The following is an 18,516-nucleotide window of genomic DNA, read 5'->3' as shown; positions in this document are numbered from 1 at the left end:
CTTCTGTTGATATTCTTGATATACTAGAAGTGACCTGCAATTTCACAATGTATATGTGCAACTGGCACTGGAACAAGCACTCAAAACCAGTTCCTGTTTTCTGCATCTTCGTCTTGATCACCAGTGCCCAAGTTACAGTTTCCCAGCCTTCCACAACAAAGTGCAGCCTTGAGTTTGAGTCTACAGCATCCCCAAGTTCAAGCTGTGAAGGGGGTGATTGGGGTGGATTTCTTAACAAAAACTGTTGCGGAGCAGCATTCCCTGGCTACCTCGATGCATTGGGGAAGAGGGCAAATAAAACAGGGCTGATATTCCTAAGTTATAGTGAGCAGACAAGTTGTTTGGCTTCAATGAAGAGATTTGAAGGAGATGTTTTTATTTGTGGGATTGAGAAGCTAACAAGAGGTGCAGGTGGATGTTCTGATTACTCTGTAGCTGATGTTGCTAACAAACTGGGAGATGAATTGAGAAGTTTTAGTGAAAAGTGCAAATTTTTTAGCTCTGATGGGTTTGATGAATCTTGTGATTCTTGTGTTAGAAGCTGGAAAGACATAGGAGGGACACAGTCCAAATTCACAGATGCAGAGTCCATGATCTGTAGGTTTGCAGTACTGGTTTCATTAACAAGTAGCAAGATTGGAGATGAGAATATTGAAAGAATTTATGAATGCCTTTCACGGAAAACTAGTTCTTATGCCGGTAACACATGATCTCATCAGATTCAATGTAAAATAAAAATTCTAATTTCAATAGAATGATTTCTCACAAATTCCATTGTTCTTGACAGAGAATATTGAAGAATCAACACCAGAAGATAAAAAGAAGACAAAAGTTAAAACAGGTAATTCTCCATGTGTTATTGTATGAACACAATTCTAGAATCTGAAAGATTGTGATGATATGTACTTACTGGGAATTCTACATTATCACAGGTATTTGGGTTCTGATCGGAAGCCTTGTCGCGTTTCTTGTGATAATAGTTATTATAATGTACTTCTTCTCCAAAAGAGGTCGTCCATCAAAATTATCATCCAAAAAACATTGTATGTTCCAACAACATCATTTCATCTCTGTGAGACCTTAAGTTTTGCATAAATACAGGCAGGGTGCACATCTTTATACTAATTCCATTTGTTCATTTTGTAGCATCTAAGGATGTTTTGTTGAAGAAGTCAGGTTGTCCCAAATTTCGGATCAAGGAGGTGTATTCTGCTACAAACAGTCTAGATGAATCAAATTTCATTGGTGAAGGAACTGCTGGTAAGTATACCAATTATGCAGCTGGAGTGTTTTGTTCCCATCTCAAGAAAGAATATTGAATAATGTGCATAGAGATTCAGTTTGCAAAGGCTAATTGATTTAAGACAATGAGGCTAAAACAATCAGATAACAAGAAAACAACCCATAACCACAACGAAAGCACAAAGAGCTTCCAATGAAATTGAAGAGATAGAGATATTCCGTCTATCAGTCACCTTTAGACTCATTAAAGCAGAAACTGTTTGCATTGCCATCCCCCAGGAAGCAGCCAACTTCATCTTTCAAAATCAGCTTCGTTGCTTCACAGTTAATGAAACGAGAACCAACCTCCAAGGAAACACCATTCTAGAATCAAATCCAAGATACCAAATTCTCAGTTCGATTCAATCTAGCCTTAGGTCCATCCACCATTGAGTTCCACTCTCTAGATATATTAAGGATATCAACTTTAACAATATGTATCATTTAATAAAACAAAATAATTTGAGAATTTTTGAAGTTGGGCTGGTAAAACGATTGTTGTCCTAAGTACCCTATTTGAGTAATCACTTTCAACGATCAGAGGGCATGAATGAACTCAAGTAGATGCTACATACATAATAAGCACTTCGAATGACAAGAAACTCAGCATGGTTAGAGTCTGCACTACTAATGGATTTTTAACTTGATGATCACGTGGTACCCCACCGATACTAGTTGCGTCAGGTTTCCCCCAATGCAGAGTCTTCCATGTTGAGTATGAAACTGCTAAGGTGGAGGAGACCAAATAGCCTGTTTATTTATTTTTTTCTTTACGGAGCTTAACTCAGAATAAGCACCAGTAGGATTTAGTAACAAAGTCATCAAATTTGAAAATAACTTGAGTCGTTGTTGCCTTAAACCACCATGCTAAATGGATCTTAACCAAGTCCACAATCTGCAATGGATCTCGTTACCAAAGAGCCAAATTTGCCAAAATATATAGCATTTGAACTTTGGTATCCTTAGTTATTGCTTATTACCAGTTATCGACCATTGCAGAACCTTCCATTTCCAGCAATGGTATACTCATGTTTGATGCTCTTTGCACATAAATTATTGAATTTTATTTACCTTGCTGTGGCTGTGCCCACTTGAGTGCTCCAAGTTATTATTTCCGACTTTGCTGTCTTTTCTGAGACAGTTCATCTCAATTGGAACCATGGTGCCGGTTTGACAGACTGAGACAAACTTTTTCTTGTAGATCATACGAAAAATGTTTGCTCATATAAGCCAAAAGTTTTGCAAACTTCAGCACATAGTCATACTCATATATATATATATATATATATATATATTTGTTTGTTTACAAGTAATTAAGCATAGCAGATATTCCTTAGGATTTCATTTTAGAACTGCTGACTTTCTTGTATTTGCATCATCTGATGGTGTTCTGGATTTTAATCTCAATGTAAATTTTTTTTACTATGTCAGGAAAGGTGTATAAAGGCATATTGTCAAATCAACAGCCTGTTGCAGTAAAACACATCATAAATGATGGAAATGTTGAGACTTTTGTGAGGGAAGTTACTAGCGTATCTCACATCAAACATCCGAACCTCGTGACTTTGCTTGGTTACTGCTTAAGTGGAGAAGAGTGCTTCCTCATATATGAGCTATGCCCCAATGGAAATCTAGCAGAGTGGCTTTTTGGTATTCCTCTATCTTAAGATTACAATATTTCAAATTATATATGTCATGATTCAAGAATAATAAATCAAACATCATTGACAACAGGCAAGGATAAGGTACTTTCCTGGATCCAAAGGCTTGAGATTGCAATTGGTAGTGCTCGAGGTCTTTGGTTTCTCCACACATATTCAGAAGGCTGCATTGTTCATCGTGATATCAAGGTCCGGCTTCAGATAATATCGATCTCATCATTTATGCCAATATATCATTGCTTATAGTTGCTGTAAAGTAATTCAAGATTTGGCAAAGCCAAGCTCATCTTGTTAATTTGTGCCATATGAAAGTTAAGGCACGAGGAGTTTTGAGTCTATGCATGGAATCAATAGGGAGGATTCTGTCCTCCAATCAACTAATCTTACCGTCTGTCTTGCAGCCAACAAACATTCTCCTGGGACCAAACTTTGAAGCCAAGCTCTCAGACTTTGGGTTATCAAAGCTCATTGATCTGGGTGAAACCAATGTGAGCTCAGAAGTCAGAGGAACTTTCGGTTATGTTGATCCTGAGTACCAAAATAACCGCCAAGTGAATTCATCAGGTGATGTCTACAGCTATGGGATTGTACTGCTACAAATCCTCTCCGGGAAGAAGGTTTTCAACTTGAATCTGAAAAAACCAATGGCATTAAATAAAATGGTCAGAAACCATCCTAATTGTCTTTCATTTTTGAACTCTGGGTTGACATGACCATCGGTTCTAATATATACCCATCAATGTTCCCAGGCTAGAGTTCTGAGTAGAGGCGGCGGTGTAAAAGAATTTGCAGATCCTAAACTTGAAGGTGAGTACTCAGTAGAAGCTTTTGACCTCACATTTCAGCTGGCTCTCTCATGCACATCAGTTAAGCAACAGCGACCATGTATGGAGCAAGTTGTTGCGAATTTAGAGAAGGCCCTAGACATATCAACAAGGGAGAGAGCCTCTACTCCAGAAGCTACACCAGATAGACATTCTACTACATAGAAGAAAAGTTTTGAACTATTTTGTGGTTGTAAGAGGAACTTCCGATACAGAGGATTTTTTTTAAGGTATGTATAGTAAAGATGCATTCTAGTATCTAATAATACAAAATCATGTCAGATTATAAACCAGGATTAGACAATTAATTAACTGCAAAGAAAAGGAAAATCTACAAATCCAGGAATGAGCCAGAAAAGTATATAGTCTTCATTTCTGAAAGTATCTAAGGCATGCAAAGAAGTGAAAGGATAAACAAGGAGGAAAAAGTGCAGAACAAGATCTCCGCGTGTTCATATACATATTAGCCACTAAACCAAGTAAACTTGGCACACTAATATGCAAGATGATTATTAAGGTATTATTTGTTTTGGCCTACTAACTTCACGGTTATTTTTCATAAAAGAGACCTCACAACTTGAAAATAGTGTGAATTTTAAATATCCAATCTCATTTTAGTACACAGTCGATGTGAGATTCATGGCTTTCTTCTAAGACCGTGATATTTTTCTTTGATGTGAGATTCATGGTCCATTAATATGAGATTCATGGCTCCCCGTTGGGATCTTAACATAATCGTCGATGTGAGATTAATGGCTTCTCGTTATGACTATGATATCCTCCTCCAGTCCTATAAAACCCACTGTCCTCAATTGTCCTTACAGTTTTATCTCACAAAAGGTATCTCTAGGGATGGCAATGAGTACCCTATTACAAGGTACTCATGGGTACTTGACCCAATTATATAAAGTTCGGGTATCTTATAAATGGGTTCGAGTAGGATTTGGGTACCACCCCTTGGATACCTGATATCCGAATCCGATTATGTTTTTTTTTTTAATTTTATGTAATTAAATACAAATCTATATTGTTAATTAAATTAATTCATGAAACTATAATGATTAATTAATTTGTAATATTTTTTAATACATATACTCTGTATATTGTGTTAATTTATGAAGAATATAATCACTATTCTATATATACTTTTAGTATATATACTTTAAATCTATAAACATATTTACTTTCTATTTTGTATTAACGTTACAAAAATTATAACTTATAAAATTATTAATTATAATATATATACTTTTATTTATATAAACTTATAAAATATATACTTAAAAAGAAGTTGTGAAATTAAAACAGTTTTGAAACTTAGTTATTTTTTTTAATTTAATGTAATTAACAACAAACCCATATAGTTAATTAAACTTGTAATGTTGTTTAAGTTGTTGTTTGGATATTTGTTTTTAGTTATTCAAGTTGATATTTGAGATATTTATTTTTGATTATTTAAATTTAAATTTTATTTTTTGTGTGTTTTTATAAATTTAATTATTTGTGAATTATATGGAATATGGATGGAAATATTATTATATAAAAATACGGGTACGGATTCGGGTAATTAGATATCCATAAAAAGCATTTTAATAATTTTTTTACATAATCGGGTTTTGAAACTAATTCAGGTAATTATCGAGTAGCAGGTATGTATTAGGGTTAGGGTTAGAGTAGTAAATTTATTAAATATTTGGGTAATTATAAGATTTGGGTATTCCATTTAACTAGTCAGGTTCAGGTTTTGATACTTTAAAATTAACGGGTACCTTACTCATTGATATTCCTAGGCATCTCATCAGTTGACAATGATGTTCAATTGTCTCATATAAAGCATCTCACAAGTTGAATATGATGTGAATCTTGAATGCCCAATCTTAGTTTTTGTACACAGTTGATGTGGAATTCATGGTTCTTTTTTGAGACCATGACTTAGAACACAATTGATGTGGGATTCATGGCTCTTCTCTGGACCATGGTGTCTTCCATGATGTGAGATTAATGTTAGAACTCTGAATTGGAAAAATATCGAAATGGCTTTAAAGCGTGTAACAATGTTACTATCCTTAAGGTTTTATTCGCTCCCATTAATTGTATGTAGAAGGGTTGCAAGCGATAAACCTCGAGAAGACAAATTGATTGTGTTCTACACTAATGAAGTCAATCCACTGATTTATGGCAAGATTATCTAGACTTCTATATGATTTTCTGCAGTAAAATGATATAGAAAAAAATCTAGAGAATATTGAAAAGAAATGAGATAGTGTTTTTTTGTTATTCTGTGTCTTTCTTTGTTATAAAAAAAGGCCCTTTCTATGGGTGTTTGTTTCAGACAGACATTGTTTGTTTCTAACAGTTATGTCTATTGGTTTTTCCAATAGATATAATTATTTTCAAACAAACTTAATCGAACTATCTGTTTCCAACAATTATTATCTGTTGACAAAATTTTAAAAATTATTTTAATTGCTTGCATCAACATGTGTCAGGTGCCATCATAATTAATTAACCATGTCCAGAAAGCCCATCCATAGTCCATTGCCTACTAAAATCCAATTATAATGGATTTATACTCCTCTTTATTTAAATGACTTTTATTCTTTTATTTTTCCAATGTGGGATTATATCCCACATTTATTATTATTGAAAATATCCAACAATTAATGGCTCCCTACTGAGAGCGTGGCATTGTCCCTAACTCCATCAATTGTCATAGCTTGGAACGCTACTCTCACAATTTTATCTCATAAGTTGAAAATAGTGTTAACCTTAAATGTTTAGTCTCAATACACAATTAATGTCGGATTCATGGCTCCCTTATAGGACCATGATATCTTCTATGATGTGGGATTAATGGCTCTTTGTTGGGAGCATAACATTTTCCCTTACTCCAATAAAAGCCCACTATCCTCAATGACACATAACTAATTGTTATAGTCTTATAAGGTATTGTTTGCTTTGGCTTGTTAGTTTCATAGATTAAAGATGGTGTGAACCTCAAATACCCAATCTCACTCTAATACATAATTGATATGAGATTCATGATTACCCATTGGGAGCTTAACATTTTCCCTCATTCCAATAAGAGCCCATTGTCTTCAATGGCACATCACTAGTATTCCAGAGTCCGTTTTGATACTCAATTGTCACGGTCCTGCAAAGTATACACCCTAGAACCTGCTTTGATACCCAACAGTAGACCTATCAAAATGGGCTTATCCCATTAGGTGGGCTCATTTTTCATTGAAAGTGGGATGGGTTGGGGTTTGAAAATTGGGCCTAGTTGGGCCAACCCATCTGATCAGTGGGCTGTTGAGCTAGCCCTGTGGGTTAGAAGAAAAAAAATTAAATTAATAATTTTAGTTAATTTAATAATTTTATATATTTACCTATATAAAATTAATAATTTAGTTACAAATAGTATTGTTTATTTGATATATTTCAATGTCTTTAATTTTTGCTTGTCAAATTAATAATTTAGTTAAGATTGAAACTAGCTATCTCTTTTTCCTTTATGACAATAAATATTAGATGATAATCATTCAAATATTGAGACATCATTACTGTCCAAACAAGATTCAAATATTTTATTTGAGGATGAGGATTGTGGATGTATAAATGAATTTTGAAGTTTTTATTTATTTGGTTATGTACTTATGTTAATGGGATTGTAGTTCGTATTAAAGATTAAAACTTTATTTATGTTTGATGTAATTTATTTGTTCTTTTATGTTTGGTATAATTTATTTGTTTGTAATATGTTTTTATCATTCAATTTATGGATTAAATTATGGAATAATTTTATTGATAGGGAGTTTGTTACGTAGAATTGTGGAAATGAATTTTTTTTTTTGAAAAAAAAAGTGGGATAGCCTAGCCTTGCCCATGGGCTAATAAGGGATAGGCTGGCTCATGTAAAAGATGCGCTAGCCTAACTCAACTCATATTTTCTCAACCCATAATGTTTTAGGTTGAGCCAGCTCATATTGACACCTCTACCCAACTGTCATGGCTCATATGGTATTGTCCTCTTTGGCTTACCAGTTTCACGGTTTTGTCTCACAAAAAGTGCTTCACAAGTTGAAAATGGTGTGGACTTTAAACGCCTAGTCTCACTCTAATACACAATCAATATGGGATTCATAACTCTTCTCTAGGAACATGAGATCTTCCATGGTATGGGATTAATGGCACCCTTTTAAGACTATGATATCCTCCATGATATGGGATTTATGGCTCCTTACTAGGGGCTTAACATTTTCCCTCATTTCAATTCAATAGCGTATTGATAGTACCCAAAACTCGCTTTGACACCCAACTGTCATGGTTCTACAAGGTATACCCCAAAGCCCGCTTTAATACCTAATTGTCATGGTCCTGCAAGGTATTGTCTACTTTGGTTCACTGGCCTTATGATTTTGTTTCATAAAAGACACCTTATAGGTTGAAGATGGTGTGAACCTTAAATGCCCAGTCTTACTTAAATACACAACCGATGTAAGATGCATGGCTTTTCGCTAGGACCATGGCATCCTCCATGATGTAGGATTCATGGATCTTCGTTGGGACCAAGACATCCTCCATGATGTAGGATTAACGGCTCCTCATTGTGAGCTTAATGTTTTCCCCCACTCCAATAAGATCCCATTATTCTTAATGGCACATCGTTAGTATCCTAGAGCCTGCTTTCATACTTAATTATCACGATCTTGCAAGGAATTGTTCACTATGGCTCGCTGACCTGAAGGTTTTGATACCCATTGTTACGATCCAGCAAAGTATTGTTTACGATCCCACTGTTCTCAATGGCACATCGCTAGTACCATAGAGCCCACTTCGATACCTAACTGTTATGGTCCTGCAAAGTATTGTCTGCTTTGGCCTATTGGCTTCACAGTTTTAATACCCAATTGTCATAGTCTTGTAAAGTATTGTCTGCTTTGGCTCGCTGGCCTTACTTTGATACCCAACTATCATAATCCTGCAAGGTATTGTCTGTTTTGGCCCATTAGTCGGTACCTCACAGGTTGAAGATGGTGTGAATTTTAAATGCTCAATCTCTCTCTAACACACAACTGATGTAGGATTTATGGCTTTTCATTAGAACCATGGAATCCTCCACAATATAAGATTAATGGTAGGATTTATGACTCTTCACTAGGACTATGACATCCTCCACAATGTACGATTAATGGCTCCTCACTGGGATCCTAACATTTTTTGCAATTCCAATAAGATCCACTTGTTTTCAATGGCATATCGCTAGTACCCAAGAGCCTGCTTTGATACCTACCTATCACGGTCTTGCAAGGTATTGTCTGCCTTGACCTGTTTCTCACGATTTTGATACCTAACTGTTATGGTCCTGCAAAATATTGTTTAAGATTTTACTGATCTCACTGATACATTGCTAGTATCCTAAAGTCCGCTTTGATACCTAGCTGTCATGGTCTTATAAGGTATTGCCTTCTTTAGCTTGTTGGTCTCATGGTTTTGATACCTAACTGTCATAATCTTGCAAAGTATTGTTCGCTTTAGCTCGCTGGCCCTACTTTGATACCAAATTGTCACGATCTTGCAAGGTATTGTCTACTTTGACTCACTTATTGGCGTCTCACAAATTGAAGATGATGTGAACCTTGAATGCTTAATCTCACTCTAATATACAACCAATGTAGGATTCATTCCTCTTTACGAAGAGCATGACAACCTTCACGATGTAGGATTAATGGCTTCTTGCTAGAGCCTAACATTTCCCCTTATTTGTTTTGACTTATTAGCCTCACAGTTTTGATACCAATAGTCATAGTTTTGCAAAATATTATCCACTTTGACCCGTTGATCTCATAGTTTTTTCTTAAAAAAATACTTTAGAAGTTAAAGATGATGCAAACCTTAAATGCCCAATTTGCCTCATTAGTTGAAAATGATGCAAATCAAGATGATAGAACTTTAAATATTCATTTTCACTCTATTACATAGTTGATGCGAAATTCACAAATCTCTATCAAGAGTCTAACATTTTCCTCCACTTAAATAAGAACCCACTATCTTTAATGGCACATCGTTACTCTATTAGAAATTACTAGCTCTTTTCCGACCGTTGCTTGATCTCCCTGTTTGACTTTTTCTACTGCTGTGTGGTTTGGATTACGTTGGTGTTTTCAACCTCTTTCTTTTTTCGTTGCTGCCACTTTTTGAATTTCTAGTCTCTGCTTTGCTACACTGCTGAGTTTGTGTTTTGAGTTTTGGGCTGTCTTGATTTTTGATGTACAGTTTATTGTGTTTTGGGTGTTCTGTCAGGGTTGTCTTGAGATCTTATTTTCTCTCGCAACCGTTGATGGGTTTTATTTTGGACTGACTTGGTGATTGGGGATTGTTTGTGAGGTTTCTCCTACCTGTAGCCTTGTGTTCTTTTTCTTATATATGAAATTTTATCTGCCTGTCAAAAACAAAAAATTCTAATAATATCTAGGGCTGCTGGGTTTTATCAATTTATACAGCTAATGATGGATCCTTTTCGCCATTTTGAGAAATGAAAGCTGTCTTACTAGGAGCTAGCCAAGGGCAGTGGACATCGTGTCAACATTATTTTCAGTTCTTAAGTCCCCATGTCTCCCGGCATCATTGATTCATATATTATTTAAAAATAGAAGCTGTTCATTATGACAGGCTAATTTTAGTTAGTAGAGCAGATTATTCATTAGAATAATAAAGTATACGATAAGTACATCATACAAAATTCGAAGAACAAATGGGAGAGAAGGATTATTCATAGCATTGACAAGCTGTAATTAAAATCGTCAGCGCCTTCTCTGCTCAAATGTAGATTTAGATGATGGCAAGTTGAGAAAATAAATTACAACCACGCTGGATGCTTTAAAGGAGTGACAACAGCCTTAACTTGCAGGTAACTAGAAAGGCCATAGATTCCCTTTTCTCTTCCCTGTCCACTCATCTTGAACCCACCAAAAGGAATTGCAGCATCAAATATATCATAGCAGTTGATCCATACCGTCCCTGCTCGCAATGCACGGGTCAAGGTGTTGGCAGTTTCCAAGTTCTGAGTGAAAACGCCAGCAGCCAGTCCATAAGAAGTTGCATTTGCCCTTTGAATCACCTCATCAAGATCCCTATTGTGAATCAAAGCATTGAATAAGGGCCCAAAAAACCCCAGAGCATCAAAGCAAGACATAACTATGATTGATAGCTTACTTGAACTTTGAGATGGACTGCACTGGACCAAAGATCTCATCCTTAGCTATCAACATGTCATCCTGATTGGTATAAGAATTAATGGGAATCATATTAGCTGTGCTACTTTCAGAAATAAAAAGAATTATCAGCGTAGTAACCAAAAAGAAATGTTATTGCTGATACCTGAACATTTGAGAAAACAGTGGGTTGAATATAGTAGCCTCTGGAGCCGAGTTGTTCACCTCCAGATTCAAGTGTAGCTCCACTTTCAATGCCAGACCTTATGTACTTGAGGATCTTCTTGAATTGCTCATCATCAATCTAAATTATAACAAAAGAAACGAAAAGATTCAGTTTCTCATAGATGATGTGTGTGTGTGTGTGTGTGTGTTTCTTTTGATAGCAATTTCTCAATTCTGTAGTTGTGTAGTTGCCTATACTAATGGATCAGAAGAGGCATAAGCAATGTCACTTTCCATGAATCTCTAGGAAGAGAAAACCAATGTTTCAAAAGACAAGACAAAATTAAATATAACGAGCCAATGTTATTGGTGTCATGCATCAGTGCAGAATATCTATACATATAATTTACTTCTTTTTAATTCACCTAAAAATAACAATGCACAAAGTCCTCTGTTTGGATAATAAAGAAAGGATGTTATTGTTGGAAGGTCATGCTTCTCACCTGAGGACCTTGTTCAATCCCCTTCTGGAAAGGGTCCCCAACAACACGTTTCAGTGCTCGAGCCTTTGCTTTCTCTACGAACTCATCATATACACTTTCATGCACCAAAGTGCGAGAACCAGCACAACAACACTGACCCTGCAGATGGAAAGTAATGCTATGACATCTTTAGCAAAATTCTAGTTCAAGAAACTTGTTGATATCCTACTGGTTTTTACTATAGGATTTGAATGAACAAACCTGATTAAAGAACAAGGCAGAGTGTGCAAGCTCAACAGCCTTGTCAACATCGGCATCCTTGCATACAATGAAAGGGGATTTTCCTCCAAGTTCCAATGTTACCGGTTTAAGATTGCTCTTTGAAGCCAGTCCAATTACAGTCTTACCTGTGGCAGTGGAACCTGTGAATGACAGCTGCAAACACAAACTGTTTAGGTAATATTTTCTATGGATTCACTCCTGCTCCATGCCTGGTCAAATAAAGTTCTGATCCCATCAATAAACTGGAAATGGATACGTGAAAAACCAAAAATTGTTCCTTCATACAGTTAAGAGAAACCCCTATCAAAATTCAAAAACAGAATTCAAAGCTTGTAAAATACCTTGTTGACATCCATATGACTAGCAAGTGCTGCACCTGCTGTAGGACCAAATCCAGAGACCACATTTAGAACACCAGGAGGAAGTCCAGCCTGAGGGGCAGAATTCAATTTTGTAGAATGTGATGTTAATAAAAATCAAATGAGGAATGTCTCAATATACACTGAGTACTAAGGCCTGCTATAGCTGTTGATGTTACTAGAATCCGATTTTGGACAAAGTAGGAACAAAGCACGCCTGTTTCTGTGTATTAAATTCTTGATATAGAATGAGGAAGTGGTTTTTATTAGGTTTTCTTGAAAGAACTTTCCTATAAGCCCTATCCTTGAGGGGTAGAATTTTACAAACGAGAATATCTAATAGGATATAGTCCATAACCAGCTCTACTATGGCTTTGGTATGTAATGCAATAAAATTGCCGTCTCAGCATTGTTACCTTGTATGATATCCTCAATATCCAACAGACCAGATTATGTTAAAAGTAAGAACCATGGGACGGATGAATCACATATCAAGCACAAAAGGAAATTTGGCAGCAACATACCTCATGAAAAAGCTTGGAAACATAGAGAGCAGACAGTGGTGTCTGCGCTGCTGTCTTCAGGACAGCTGTGTTCCCACAAGCTAAAGCAGGGGCAACTTTCCAAGAATACAACAGAAGAGGAAAATTCCATGGAATAATTAGACCAGTTACACCATATGGTTCATGCAGTGTTTGGACATGATGCTGTCCATCAGCTGGAACAGTGAGTCCATGAATCTTGTCTGCCCAGCCTGAAGAATAGGGGGAAAAGCTTTAATATTCTAAACCAAGTAACAACACTATAATGGCAAGATAACAAAAGGATGTGATTTTTCCTCTATACTTCACCTACCAGCATAATATCGGAACATACGTACAACCTTTGGTATCTCAATTTTAGCAGCCTGCTCATAAGGTTTTCCATTATCCCAAGTTTCAAGTGTGGCTACCTCTTCAGTGTGTTTCTCAAGCAAATCCGCAAAACGAAACATGATACGCGATCTTTCCTATTCATATTCACAGTAGGAGTCAGGTAAAATTCTCATACACCTTAACATTCAGCATTGTCTTCAACTATGTTTTGCAGAGCACAATGAATGAAGTAAACAATGTGGCTATAGACGAAAGGAAGTATGCGAAAGCAAAGCAGATGTTACATAAGCAGTTAGTTTAGGCCACGGCCCTTCGTCAAATGCTTTGCGAGCTGCAGCCACTGCACGATTGACATCTTCAGCATCACCTTCTGCAACATGGGCAATCACATCTCCTGTCCTAGGATCAAGGGTAGGGAAGGTTTTCCCTGAGCCAGAAAATTTTCATGGATTAGTTCCATTGCATATATATTTGCTTCTTATTCAATGAAAGTTTGAAGTTAAGAAACAGAATGATCATACATAATGTTATATTATAACTTGTTGGTATATATATAAACCAGAAAACACTATCAAACAATGAGAGGCTAACCTGATGCAGCATCAACAAATTGTCCATTGATGAGGAGCTGAGTATGATCTATTAAAATAGATGGACTGATAGGTTCATCAATTGCAGCAGAGGTACTGAAGCTATTGATTCCTCTTCCCCATCTAGAAAATCGCCCTACATGACATCATTGATTGATTTCCTTTTTGTAGTCAAACAAGATTCAGTCTCCTCAAGCAATATGACAGGATCAAAACAGTTTTTACTTTTCACTCATTAAATCCAAATAGCATGCTGCTTGTTACAGTATAATAAAGATTTATGGCGTTCAGCAAACAATTATCTAAACAACCTTTAAACTACACACAAAAAAAAAAGAGTCCATAAATGAATATTGAACGTGGTACCAAAACATAAACATATTTATATTTTTGAGACTACATGTACAGCACAGGCACTATAGGGAAAGGGAAACATGGGAAGGAAGGAAAAAGGAACAAGATACAAGGGTAGCAGTTCAGATGTTTTGTCCAAGAAACATGAAGTGACTTTCGTGCTTGGAAAAGCTCACCAGAGAAACTAAAGCATTCACTCCAGAGAGAGAGAGAGAGAGAGAGAGAGAGAGAGAGGGAGGGAGAGATCAATATTACCAAAAGAACCTAAAGAAGTTGCAGCAGTAGCAGAAGAAGAAAGAGAGAGCAGAGAGGATAGCCTTCGAGCAGCCATCAAGTTTGCAAATATTGTTGCTGTTTGTTCTACTTCTCTTCTCAATGGCTCGTACAGGCTCGCTCATTTAGCCTCTTTATAATCATTTTCAAATGGACTCTTCTCGACATGCTACAATATCTTGGCCAAGCGGTGAAACTTTTCTGTACTTTCCATCTAAAGATACAGCCGAATAAGGACAGCTCGATTTCCTTCCATTGTTTTTTCAAGTATTAATCACTTTCCTTAAATTCATTATTGCTTCCGTACATATTAATTCACGAGATTTAATCCCACGCAAAAGAGCAACTTGAGTACCGACATCCTGCTTTGTCATAGAAGTAAGGTAACCATCCAAATAGGAAAGGAAACAATCATTTTCCATGTGAATAAAAGAGTAACGAAAAAGAAAAGGCTCAAAGGCCAATCATTACCGATTTATTGAGTTACCTGCAGTCAAAATGAATGAATAATATTGATAAAGGCAACTTGCCTAAACACGTCATTATCGCTTATACAAGAGTCAGGCAATCCAATCCTTATCATAGGCATAGTTGGTAGAATTTTCCTTATTTCTCATATCAAGTTGAGAACAAAAAATGGGTGACAGTGAGCCGCCTAAATAGAAATTTACTGTTGCAGCATTGGAATTTTTTCACCTTGTCTATAAATATGCTAGTGGATGATCTTGTTGGGAATTGGGACTTGTTGATTTGTTAAGCGGAGCAAACTTCCAACTTTTATTTGGTAAGAATGTGACTTATTGCCCTCTGCTTTTATCCAAAAACCAGGAAATCTGCAGACTCTATATGCTCTATATATATGGGCAACAGATTCCAACTTTTGTCATGTTTTCAGGATCCCAGAATTAGAAAATAAAGTGGAAAAATGTATAATTCGTGGGCAATTTTGGGTTTTTATGATCGAAATCATTACCAGCATTTCAGCTAGTAATTGTATTTGTATAGATTCATGCACCAAAAGGGAAAATGGAAATAGTGACCCTGTTTCTGTATTACAGGCCAGACAAACAACTTGTACGTTTTGGATAAAAAGCAGGTGTCATACAAGGAGTTTTACCCTAAATAGGAACAAATCCCAAATAGGGAAAAGAAGAAATACTTTCCTACTCTATTTTAATCTCTAATGAACAAACCTAAACTTTAAAAGAAAAAGTGAATGAGACAATGATACATGTTAGATATTATTATTCATTTTTTTTTTCAGTAAGATATTATACATATACAAGGCATGCTTGTGAGTTGTGAGGTTAATTAGTTGGTGTCGGACATGAATAGTCTAATAATCCATCTAATTAGTCAATGTAAAAGGAGTTCTTGTGATAAGGAGAAGGAGTATTACAAACAAGTAAACGGATGTGTTGAAGGTAACGAAGAGGAAAATTAGAGTAGTTCATGAAATATTGAGTGTAGTGGCAAGTGGAAGACAATAAAAAAATAATTTGGAGATGGAAAAGAATTAGAGAGAGAATTTAGAGAGAGAAGCTCTATAGAATTATCCATTAGCTTGGGGGGAAAGAGCCATTCTAAATGAATAGTGAGGCTTTGTATATAATGTTAAAAGTGATGGTTACTCAAGAATAAACTTTAATGTGCCTCATGAATAACATTATTATAAAAAGCTTTAATGTGAGTAATCGTTACTGTAATTAGGTATAATATGACTTGTTCTCGAGTTAAAAATAATAGAGAAGAGATATACGTGAAAACATGTAAGAGAAAAAACTATACATGAACAGGTACAAAAGAAGATGTTGTACATAAATAGGTGCAAGAGAAGAAGATGTATGTGAACAAATATGCAAGAATAAAGTAAGAAAGGTGAAACACTTATATTTCAGAAAAAGTTAAGAGGAAGACCTCTTAATTACTTTTATATTTGAGCCACTAAATCAAACTCTCTTAAACATCTCAAGATAAAAATAACTCATGAATTTTACAATTCATTTCGGATTGCTTTCATTGTTATTCATATGAAGTGGTTATTTTGTGCGAAGTAGCTATTCTACTTATATTAATTGTGCTATATGGAGTAGTGTTCCACTTATTTTAATTGTTTTGCATGAAGTAACGCTTCACTTGTTCTAGTTGTTCTGTAAAAAGTAACGTGTCACTTGTTTTAGTTATTTTGTATAAAATAGTGTTTCACTTATAATGGTTGTTTTCATTGTTTTTTGTATAATATTATACTATAAAATAATTTTTTAAAAAATATGTATTAATCAAAATCAAGTATCTACAGTCAATATATTGTCTTTGAATTTGGTCCATCGAATCAGTCAAGGTTGTCTTTAAACTTGGAACTTGACAACACTTGCAGTTTCACCTTTTTGCCTATCGCGAATGACACCATCCTTGCCTACATATGGTATATTTTTGACATAATGCTTAAATTAATTTTAATGGAAGAAAGTTTACTTTAATAAAGATTTTAATATTAATAAAGAAATGTATAAAAGTAATTAATATACTAATTTAATCACGTGTCTATTGCATGGCTTTCTTCTTTCTTTTATAGCATGTTTGGTACATGGAATAGCTGAGCTATTCTCTATCTATTCTCATGTTTTTTTTGCCCTGTTTGGTAAGGAATTGCCACAAAATAATAGCTATTCTTTAGTATTAGCTATTCTTAAAAAATGGTTAAAATTGAGGCTTAGCTACACCCAAGCAACCTCATGGTATTTGCTATTCCATGATTGGAGGAATAACTTTTAAATTTGATAAGATTAAAATGCCCCTTAAAACAATGAAATATTACAATTCTAGACATATAAATATTTATTTTTCTTCTCATTTTTCTTTATTCTTTCTCTCTCTTCTCATATTCTTACCTTTGACATTTTCTCTCTAACTTGCACTCATCATTGTAGATGACATTAATAGCGACGGATGACGGTGACGATAGTGGTTCCATGATTGAATATGGTCGAAAAGTGTCGATTTAGTGCTTTTTGACAAGATTCAATCGAGGAGTCACTAGATCAAGGATCCATGGCCTAATCTAGCCACAGGAAGCACCAAATTTGGTGCTTCCCGACTAGATCCCCACGACCAGATCTGACATTCCACAACTAGATACGGCCACGAGAAGTGCCAATCTGGTGCTCTAGTGGCCAGATCAGGCCACATCTTGTGCCATATTGGCGTTTCATTTTATCGGCCACATTTCCGATGGTCAAACCATGGAGAAGAAGAAAGGAAAAAGGAAAAAAAAAGAAAATTTAAAATAAAAAGTTAAAAATTTATTTATAAATTATAAAATATTAATATTTTAATCATAATAATGTTAAATTATAAATAAAGTATTAATATTTTAAAATATTAATGTTTATCTTATTAAATTATTAACATATTAAATTTGTAATGAAAGCACAAATAAAAAATAAAAAATGAAAATAGAGAAAAAATAAAAAATTATACTAATATTTTAATAATAGACTATTAATTTTAAATTTTTAAAATTTTAATGAAAATAAAAATTAAAAAATTAAAAAAGAAAAATTTTGGTTATATTTTTCTTTTGGTATAAATTTTACTAAATTATATAAAGGGTATTTTTGTTGTTTTAAAAAATAAATATTATTATAATAAAAAGTTTTAGTTTTTAATTACATATTATAAAAATTAATATTTTAAATTTGGATATTAATTAAAATTAGTAATATTTTAATCATAATAATATTAAATTATAAATAAAATATTAGTATTTAAAATATTAATGTTTATCTTATTAAATTATTAACATATTAAATTTTTAATGAAAGCATAAATAAAAATAAAAAATGAAAATAGAGAAAAAAATTATAAAAATATTTTAATAATATACTATTAATTTTAAATTTTTTAAATTTTAATGAAATTAAAAATTAAAAAATTAAAAAAGAAAAATTTTGGTTATATTTTTCTTTTGGTATAAATTTTACTAAATTATATAAAGGGTATTTTTGTTGTTTAAAAATATAAATATTATTATAATAAAAAGTTTTAGTTTTTGATTTTATATTATAAAAATTAATATTTTAAATTTGAAAATTAATTAAAATTAGTAATATTTTAATCATAATAATATTAAATTATAAATAAAATATTAGTATTT

At 34.2% G+C, this 18,516-nt stretch overlaps 2 protein-coding genes across 2 annotated transcripts; one reads left to right on the top strand and one right to left on the bottom strand.

Moving 5' to 3' along the window:
* The first annotated feature begins 37 nt into the window (after nt 1–37).
* LOC18600737 (putative serine/threonine-protein kinase PBL28) lies at nt 38–4,077 on the top strand. The gene is made up of 7 exons (XM_018118893.2): nt 38–699; nt 788–841; nt 1,147–1,260; nt 2,713–2,931; nt 3,016–3,131; nt 3,344–3,604; nt 3,692–4,077. Exons 1-7 carry the CDS (start codon nt 48–50, stop codon nt 3,929–3,931), a joined length of 1,656 nt encoding a protein of 551 aa, XP_017974382.2. The 5' UTR covers nt 38–47; the 3' UTR covers nt 3,932–4,077.
* Nucleotides 4,078–10,443: 6,366 nt separating this feature from the next.
* On the bottom strand, nt 10,444–14,531 carry LOC18600736 (benzaldehyde dehydrogenase, mitochondrial-like). The gene is made up of 11 exons (XM_018120340.2): nt 14,343–14,531; nt 13,735–13,869; nt 13,428–13,570; nt 13,124–13,277; nt 12,793–13,022; nt 12,251–12,340; nt 11,889–12,062; nt 11,649–11,786; nt 11,147–11,284; nt 10,982–11,043; nt 10,444–10,899 (listed from the first exon to the last, which is right to left on the bottom strand). Exons 1-11 carry the CDS (start codon nt 14,416–14,418, stop codon nt 10,626–10,628), a joined length of 1,614 nt encoding a protein of 537 aa, XP_017975829.2. The 5' UTR covers nt 14,419–14,531; the 3' UTR covers nt 10,444–10,625.
* Between the last annotated feature and the right edge of the window lie 3,985 nt (nt 14,532–18,516).

The sequence above is a fragment of the Theobroma cacao genome, chromosome 4 (genome assembly GCF_053813885.1).
Source record: "Theobroma cacao isolate CCN51 chromosome 4, ASM5381388v1, whole genome shotgun sequence".
NCBI classification, from domain to species: Eukaryota; Viridiplantae; Streptophyta; class Magnoliopsida; order Malvales; family Malvaceae; genus Theobroma; species Theobroma cacao.
The sequence above is the reverse complement of the archived record's forward strand: the minus strand, read 5'-3'. Positions and strand labels throughout refer to the sequence as shown.

What these genes read in the sequence shown, in the direction of transcription:
- LOC18600737 (XM_018118893.2), top strand. Translation starts at nt 48, where the DNA reads ATGTATATGTGCAACTGGCACTGGAACAAGCACTCAAAACCAGTTCCT. An exon ending in GAAGACAAAAGTTAAAACAG is followed by an intron (nt 842 to 1,146) that starts GTAATTCTCCAT and finishes TTCATTTTGTAG; the next exon opens with CATCTAAGGATGTTTTGTTG. An exon ending in CAATGGCATTAAATAAAATG is followed by an intron (nt 3,605 to 3,691) that starts GTCAGAAACCAT and finishes CAATGTTCCCAG; the next exon opens with GCTAGAGTTCTGAGTAGAGG.
- LOC18600736 (XM_018120340.2), bottom strand. Translation starts at nt 14,418, where the DNA reads ATGGCTGCTCGAAGGCTATCCTCTCTGCTCTCTCTTTCTTCTTCTGCT. An exon ending in GGCCTAAACTAACTGCTTAT is followed by an intron (nt 13,278 to 13,427) that starts GTAACATCTGCT and finishes GAATATGAATAG; the next exon opens with GAAAGATCGCGTATCATGTT. An exon ending in TTTCCAAGCTTTTTCATGAG is followed by an intron (nt 12,341 to 12,792) that starts GTATGTTGCTGC and finishes TCTGCCCCTCAG; the next exon opens with GCTGGACTTCCTCCTGGTGT.